At 38.6% G+C, this 9,169-nt stretch overlaps 1 protein-coding gene across 4 annotated transcripts in view; it reads right to left on the bottom strand.

The window, feature by feature from the left end:
• Positions 1-3,093: 3,093 nt before the first annotated feature.
• The window catches only part of PAIP1 (poly(A) binding protein interacting protein 1), a 32,207-nt gene continuing 26,131 nt past the window's right edge, over positions 3,094-9,169 (bottom strand). For all 4 annotated transcript variants that reach the window (XM_044232275.1, XM_044232266.1, XM_044232247.1 and 1 more), the window contains exons 10-11: positions 6,533-6,626; positions 3,094-3,465 (exon numbers count right to left, since the gene is read on the bottom strand). In XM_044232275.1, the coding sequence (XP_044088210.1) occupies positions 3,372-3,465; positions 6,533-6,626 (188 nt within the window). In that variant the 3' untranslated portion in view covers positions 3,094-3,371. The remainder of the gene's footprint in view (positions 3,466-6,532; positions 6,627-9,169) is intronic.

Here is a 9,169-nt window from a genome sequence, read left to right as displayed (position 1 = left end):
AGTCTTCTTCGTTTAAATATATTACCAAAGGTCTAGAAACAGATTAGAAACAAATCTGGAAGTCAACACTGATAGCTGCTAACTGAAGCTTTAGGAGAGGATTAAATAGTCCAAGGATATAGTGACGTAAGAAAATGTTGACTGAGCTTTGAGGAACACCAATACTTACACATTAGTTAAGAGAATCCCACAAAACCTGAGGAACAGCCAGAAAAAAGGCTATTCTATTCCAGATGCCTAGAGGTTTTCAATTTTGGTGCCCCTTGATAGTGTCAAGATACTGCCTAAAGAACAAGCTAGAGTCAGGTATCTACTGGATTTAGTGGCATAATGTCCTTGGCAGCTCTACCACAGGCTGTTGTATATAGGGGCAGCAGAAGCTATAGGTCTGAAGAGCAAAATAGGAAGGAAATGGAAAACGAATATGGGACATTTAAACAATCTGGCTAGGAAGCAGAACTGCAGAGAAATGTGAGGGCCAGATTTCCCCTGATGAGAGGAATGACATGTTCAAAAGCTCATGCAAAGGGCCAATAGAGGGATTTGAAAAAGTACAGACCAAGTAACAGCAGAGTTCATGAGAGCGTGAGAGGGCATGGGATTCGAGAACAAATGGAGTAGCTGGCCCTGAACAGGAGGGATACTTCCTGTACAAGAGCAGGGATAGAATGAATGCAGAAGCATTTGTGTACATTTGCCCGATTTCTTCTGTGAATCATGAAGAACAGAGTGGAGGGTTTGAAATAAGCAAGGTAATAAACACAGTAGCATTATTGGCAGTGCTGGCAGCTTAGGTGGCAATTATGAATTTACACTAGTACAAACCTACCAGAAACACGATCTCTAGCTACCTGGTTGAAGCAACAGAGTTGGGTCCATGCACGGTTGGACTAGGTCAGCCTGGACACATGAGCCTCCAGTTTCTTAGACTCTCTCCCAAATTCTCTAACCAAAGCCCAAGTCCTATTACAAGCCCAGCGTTCCCCATGTGCCTATTCTGCTTTAGTGCAAAAGTACTAAGCCCACCCTGCTCAGGTACATGTATGTTCCTGGTAGTCTTTGGCTGGAAGGGCACAGACAACATAAAGACAAAAGGTTGGGTTAATGACACAAGTGCAAGATTTTGTACAAACAAATATTTGTACATTACCAGAACACAAGCCTATGACCTGCACTAACACCTGTGTGTCCTTGCTCATTGGAGACTGTACTAGTAATCTTTACAAGAGATTGAGGACACATGTTTCTGTCGAAGATACGGCCAACAAACGCAACACAGGCCTAGCTCTTCCTTTCAGGATATACCCTTACAGTTTTAAAACATATCCACACATTTCTTGGTGGCCTCTTATCTGATATGGCTTCAGTGACTCAGAACTAAGACTATAATGGAAGTTAATGCTGTAAGCAGCTTCCAAATGCAGCTTCTTCCTGAGTCTTCTACAACGCCCCCTCTCAAAATCCAGCTGCCATGTTTGTGAAAAGTCCAGGTCACATGGGCAAGCCACGTGTAGGTGGGTCTGGCCAAGTGACAGCTTCCAGTCATCTCGGCCCAGCCAGCTGTGCGAGTGAAGAAGCCCCCAGATGATTACAGCTTCCAGCCATTTGACCACCTCCAGTTTCCCCAGCTGAGGCATCAAACATTGCACAATAGAAAAAGCCGTGCCCTGTCCAAATCCCTGAACCACAGAACCCAGGAGCATAACGAAACGCTTATTGTTTGAAAACACTAAATTTGGGCGGTTATTTAAACAGCACTAGTAACCGGAACACATGATGATCCTGCTGGTAGCTGCTGAGTACAGCAGTGACTGGTGACAAGGAGCTAGCAGACTAAGCTGGATGATTATTCACAAAGCAACCGTGAGAAGTTTAAAGCACATTCAGTTATCATGTACTTGGCCCCTGGTCTATTGTACTGCCCCTTCCCTACACCTCTTCCCTCTCGCCCCCAAGATTTACAATGAGCACAGTCTTTGGAGAACTTCAGATTAAGGTAATTATCCACCATATTACAGGAGCCATTTTGAAAAAAAAAAAAATCCTATTACAAGTTCCAAAACTTCCAATCATATGTATCATTCCCTTTTACAATAAGGAATATGAAGGTTGTTTTATATTTGTTAATTTTTCCAAGTAGACTCATAACTGAATTCTTACTCAACACACACTGAATAGGACATCATCTATCCTAGCAGAGTTTGATTTCAAAACAATTTTCTCACATCAAAGTTCAACAGAAATTCATTAAAATACCAGGATACCACTCCAAAAACTTAGAGGAAAACAAAACTATTTAAATTTTATTTTCAAAGTCTAATTTTAATCCAGACTGAACAAACAAGAAGAAAAGTGAGAAAACTAACTGTATTAGCAGACACAGATGTACCAAATGTAAAACAGTGGGTTATTAACAGAACTATTTACATGCATATTTACAAGCAATCCTTTTGTACATAAGTTTTACTTTTAGTTAGTTGGAAAAAGGCTTTGACATTAGGTACAAATAATTTTTAAATAGGGTGAAGGTGGTACTACATTATAGTAAAAGTATTAGAAAAGTGATCCTCAGGGTGTATCAATTATAAAGCAGGTGAAAACTTGAGTGACAAAGATCTAGTAAAATTCTCTAGTAAAAAAGTCAACGCAACTCATGCTACAAAATAAAAATGAAAGCCATAAATAAAGCAGAATAATGTTCCACGCTTTAGGGTAATGAAGTTGGGGGGTGGGGGGAGGGAGAGAACAACTCCAATAAATCCGAAGTGAAGAATCCTGGTTGTTTAGTTGGGAGTTTTAAGTCTTTTTTTTTTTTTTTTAAATGATATTTTAAAAGCCCTTGGTATCGAATAGCATCTGGATATGTGAATCAGTTGTTAATGGTACAATCTAAAACTTCAGTGCTAAAGATTTCACGACGGTGATTCATATTTGAAACCCAATTCATTGGGACAACGTAAAACTAAATGAAAGCTATATACTCATCTAAAAAAGGATGCTACATTTTGCAATAATATGTATTTCCAGGCTAAGACTTTTTCCCCCTCAAGAAAAGTAGAATTTAAAGGGTAAGCTTCTAACCAACTACCAAAATTTACTTTCAACATTTCATTTATTTCAAAATCGATTTTATTGCAGCCAAAACAGTGGAATTAACTGTACATAATAAACTATTATATATATATACACATTTTAAGTTATAGGGAATAAAGTTTATTTTGGCAGATAGTGTTAAACAAAATTAAAGTTGCATACATTAGTAACATAACTCAACATCCTTAATTTGGTATAAGTGTGACACATTTTCCTGTGTTCTGCTAAATCACCATAACCTAAACTGCTTTATAAAACTGATGTGTTGAAATTTATCTTTACTGCTTTCGCTTACGCTCTGATTCCAAACAAAACTTTTCATAAGCTTCTTCTATCTCTGGGTCCATCTCATCATCAATATCATCCAAGTATCTATGAAAGAAGTAAAGATGACTCATAAGTTTCATGTTTTTCAATTCAGAAATATCAAAGATGCTAAGCCACACAAAAAAGTATGGTGACATAACTTTCTTAGACTGTTATAGAATGCAAGCACTTTTCAGAATTATATACATGTCAGTCCTCCAAACAAACGCTTAATCTGAGGAGTTATATTTTACACTGGATTCTCAGTGTCTTGTGTTTGAAATTAAGCTTCTGTTATCCTTTTAGACATACGTTAAAAAAAATATTTAGGTTTATCTCTACACCCCATGTGGGGCTCAAACCCACAGCCCCAAGATTTAAGAGTCCCATGCTCTTCTGACTGAGCAGTCAGGCATCCAACATACGTTAAATTCTTTTTCTTCCCCCCCATATGTTAAATTCTTAACCTAATCTAAAAGTGAATTCAAAGTCTCAATATATAAATTTGGGGACTCAAGACTGACAGTATGTTCATAATTTCACCTTAATCACATTAAAATTAGAACATAATTTCGGATATGCCATTCGCCTCCAATAATGCAAAGTTTTATTTTTTTTAAGACTTTATTTGACAGGGAAAACATAAACAGGGAGAGCAAAAGGCAGAGAAAGTGGGAGAAGCAGGCTCCCTGCTGAGCAAAGACACCCCCCCCCAATTTAGGGCTCTATCTCAGGACCCCGGGATCATGACCTCAGCCTAAGGCAGAGGCTTAACAGACTGAGCCACCCAGGTCCAGGTGCCCCTATTTTCTATCTACTTAATATCAAAAAATGATAGGTGTGTCTGGGTGGCTCAGTCGGTTAATTTTCTGCCTTCGGCTCAGGTAATGATTGGGCCCCATGTCAGGCTGTCTGCTCAGTGGAGAACCTGTTTCTCCTGTCCCTCTGCCTGTCACTCCCCCTGCTTGTGCTGTCAAATCAGGAAGGAAGGAATGAAGGAAAGAAGGAAGGAAGATGTATTCTTGAAATGACAATTTAGTCACATTCCATCTATTTGGAATCACTTTCTTAACAAGAAGCTAACTTCAAAATCATCTATCTCAGAATTTTCCCAAATATTAGGAAGTCTAAAATGATGAAAAGCAAAGCTTTCCACAGTTAAATATGGGTAGAAATTTTAAAGAACCCATTAAGGATTAAACATATGTATTTTTACTGAATACCCATAGCCATCTTAAAAAGACAGGTATTACTATCATCCCCATTCTTTTTTAAGTAATCTCTATACCCAACATGGGGCTCAAACTCACAACCCTAAGATCAAGAGTCACATGCTCTACTGACTGCACTAGCCAGGTGCCCCTATCATCCCCATTTTAGAGATAAAAGAAAAAAGACTCTGGAAGGAGGTTAACTAAATACTGTTTTTAAGATTTGGGTTAAATATGTGGCACAGCCACAATCTGACTCCAAATCCTACCCCCACCTTTTATTTTTTAAAAGATTTTGTTTATTTGACAGAGAAAGACACAGTGAGAGAGGAAACACAAGCAGGGGGAGAGGGAGAGGGAGAAGCAGGCTTTCCAGGGAGCAGGGAGCCCAACGGGAGGCTCAATCCCAGGACCCTGGCATCATGACCCGAGCTAAGGGCAGGTGCCTAATGACTGCGCCATCCAGAGGCCCGTCGTTTCCCTTTTTTACACTTTACCTCTCCAATAACAAGATGTCTATAGGGTCTCCCCACCCCACAATAATCCCTTCCATCTACATGTATGACAAAACTATCTTGCCAATCCTATCAACTGCCGATGGATCTTTTTCTCGTTGTTCCTCCATGTCCAGTACATGTGTTAAAACAGCCACAAGTGTATCAGGGGCAACAGCATGTAATGTTTACCAAGCAGTACCAAGCAGAATTTCAGAGGACAACCTGAAATTCAATGCCAAGAACAGCTTGAACTGGAATACCACTGTGTATTCCAGTGGTATACCTGACAGGGCTGAACCTTTTTCTTAATTGGATTTGAGTCCTTACATCCCCATTTATTTTTTAAATTAAACTAACATATAAAAACATGGTAACATTACGGGATGCCTGGGTGGCTCAGTCGGTTAAGCCTCTGCCTTTGGCTCAGGTCATGATCCCAGGGTCCTGAGATTGAGTTCCGCATCTGTCTCCTTGCTCAGCAGGGAGCTTGCTTCTCTCTGCCTCTGCCTGCCACACTGCCTGCTTGTGCATGCGCTCTCTCTCGCTCTGACAATAAATAAAATCTTTAAATTATAATTTTAAAAAATATGTGGTAACATTAGATCTCAAACAGACCTATAAACGTACCTAGATGGGAGAGAGACTAAAAGTGGTTTACTTTTTCAACCTACAACATACATGACAGATGAGATGTAAGAAAAATTAAGTCAGATTTAATTTATTCCCTCCTCCACTTAGAAGAAAGAGAACCTAAGTAACTGGTCCAAATTCACATAAAGTGCTAAGAGAGCTGGGGGGCTAAACCTCATAAGTTCTTGGTTCTTCTATAACTTGGTGTAATGCAATCTGATGGTAAGGGAGTAGTGGAAGTTTCCTTTATTACAAAGAATAGCAGGTAGGGATTCAAAGATGTGAATGGGACTGCAGCTCACACCTTTCCATCAATCCAAACACTGCTATGTGGTGACCCATGTTCTCTTTAATCTTAATTCAACCTTAAACAGCCAAGAGCTGAGTCTTTTACTGTCTGCCAGGATGTGGTTCTAAGTATATATGTATTTTCACTTAGTTCTGAAAAGAACTCAAAGAGGGGTCAACTATTTCTACAGATGGAAGAACAGGCATAGTTTGCCTAAGATCTGACAATACTAGAGCTAAACTGAATCTTTTTTACAAAACTATGCTTGAGTATACCACTATTTTAGTTTTCCCCCTCCAGATATATATACATTTTCAGAATCATAGTCTGTGTTTTCTAATACAATTTCCTGAAAATTTTTGGCAAGCAAGTACACATACATACTACTATAACACCATCAAATCAAAATGCACATTCTTTGTCTGCCTTTTTCTAATCTAAACTCCATCGACACACTATGGTCATAGAATGACCACAAAGAAAGTTAACAGCTAAAAAGAACTTACGGATCACCAGCCCCTGATAAATCTGTCCCATTTTCTTCATAATCTGGAAAAAAGTCTTCTCTTTCAAGTAACTCTTGGTATTTCTCTTGGTAATCTACAAAAAAAATTTTTTTAAATTGAATGCTGACAAAAGTCATAAAATAGCCAGTTATCCTAAAAATGCTTTTTAATATTAGTTTTAAGTAGATCCAACATTTAAATAGCAGGAAGCTTCCAGTTGCATATTTAATAGCTTTTACAAAACTTCTATTTTAATTGGCTTGCTTTTGCCACCTGTGTGCTCTTAAATCTTAATTGTACTATTCTCCTAATTAAATGTTGCAATTCAAGGCCACTGTAGATATACCAGAGCACATGTCACAGCCAATGTGTATGCCGCTGATACTCTCTGCTTTTTCCCATAAAACTAAATTTATATATATGTGTGTGTGTATACAAATACATACAGATACGTGTGTGTGTGTGTGTGTGTATACATATACACACACATACACCTATCTACCTATTTATGTATCTATCTTGTTGGGAAAGAACATGTTTTTCCATATTCCTATTCTTCCTTCCACAAGGCAGGATTTTAATCAAATAGGCTGACCTCTGGTTCCCCTTACTCTTTCCCACGGAAGTAAAGTGAGCTAGGTAGCTACCAGCTAACAGCCACTAGCCCCTGTTTCTCAATCAGATTAGCTAACCTAGCAAAGGTTCTGAGCACAGGGGATTTTCTTTTCTTCCCTGAGAGACAGCTGGAAGGTAGCTACCTGATAAATGTTTCAGCTATATAAACTTTCCCTTGGTTGGATTCTTCCAAGGCAATACGGGTAATTTTATAGCTCTCCATCTGCCAACTGTCTTAGGCAGAGTTACTGAGTATCTTTTAAGATTAGCATGTCCGTTTGGAGTACTTATCTCTGAATAATAAAACCAATCAGTATGTATTAAAACTAGTTACCTTAAAATTGGGTTTCCTGTGAACAGCTACCTCAAATTTCAACAATTATGCTAGACCATATTTCCCCCAAGATTACCAGTCTCTATAAAGCTAATTCCAGCTTAAAGGATTGGTGATATTCTGACATCCAATTTTGGCAATCTGGAGACAATTTTAACTGTAGAACCTCCTGCAACAAATACTTGAGGTAACAGATTAAGACAAACATTCTTTAAAATGCACAGATGAGTTCAGAAAAAAGAAAACCCAAGTCCCTTGATGACCAACAAAAAGGGAATTGAAAATCATACATAACTACTCCAGCCAGGAGGCTGTCAGACCACATGCTCTCGGTAATAAAGAGGCTTGGATTTAAAAACCCACAGAAGGTCAGTAAGCAAGGTCTTGGGTCCATGTGAAACGGAGATGGAATTCATGTCCATGCACCCACCTCTCTCTACATGAATCACGGCCCATCAAAGGGTAGGTATCTCAAGCAAGAGGTGGACCAGGAAGAAAACAAAATGGAAAACACTCTGGTGGCAAAGAGAGACAGCAAAGAAGCTTGCTTGTCTTTTCTTGGGTTTGAAGTGGGAACAATAGTACTCTGAAGAAACAGGTTCCTCAGAGAATTTGTAATAATGGGCCTACACCTTAAATTTCTACTACCCACATATGACAAATAAAAACTTGTTCCAAGTCAGTTTTACCCCAGTGGCTCCTTGGCAGGGATAGATGTTACCATAACCCAAGCCATAAGTTTTTGTGAAGGAAAAAAAAAAAGCAGTTAAAACATGAAATTAATCACAAAGGGCCACAATATACGTAACTTAACTTCAAATGGCTTAGAAAAGTGTGGACACAAAAAGCGATAAAGCAAAGAGAATAAAAGTTAACAAAAGGTGTATCTGAGTAATGGGTGGACAGGTATTCTTTGTATAATTTTTACTTTTGTAATTTTTCTGTAAGTTTGAGATCCCTTCCAAAAAAACTTTAAGACCGTTAAATATCAGATTGCAATAAAAAAAGATCAAAATAAATTACGTGATAATAAAAATAGCAGGGTTAGAATTAAAAGATAGAACAAAAACATGAGACAAAAATAAGCATGTTTAGAAACTTCTATAAACAAGAGTTACAAAAAAGCCTACAAAAAACACAAATAGGTTAAACAAATGAGACACAGACAAAGAACAAAGAACCAAAATGATTCAAGGTAACTTTGAAGAATAAGAAAATTTGTCTCACCAGACACAGCAAGATATAAAGGAAAGTAGTAATTAAGACTGTAGTATTGGTATTAAGACAGACAAAAGGTCCACATGCACAGACACAGGAGTAAGATCAAAGTTTAGAGAGGAGGGATACGGTACACATCAGAGGGACATTACACTGAGAAGAGAGGATGGATAACTCAATACCAGTTGCTGCAAAGATAGAACATGGAATATTTAATTCCCACTATATCACATAAAAATAGCCAGATGGATTAAAGACCTAAATACAAAAAGCATCAAAGACTTCCAGAAGAAAATAGAATTATGGGGCGCCTGGGTGGCTCAAGTGGGTTAAACCCTTTGCCTCTGGCTCAGGTCATGATCCCAGGGTCCTGGGATTGAGTCCCGAGTTGTGCTCTCTGCTCAACAGGGAGCCTGCTTCCTCCTCTCTCTCTGCCTGCTTCTCTGCCTCCTTGTGATCTCTGCCAAATA

The sequence above is a fragment of the Neovison vison genome, chromosome 1 (assembly GCF_020171115.1).
Source record: "Neovison vison isolate M4711 chromosome 1, ASM_NN_V1, whole genome shotgun sequence".
NCBI classification, from domain to species: domain Eukaryota; kingdom Metazoa; phylum Chordata; class Mammalia; order Carnivora; family Mustelidae; genus Neogale; species Neogale vison.
Note: the sequence above shows the minus strand (reverse complement) of the source record. Positions and strands in the feature narration are given on the sequence as shown.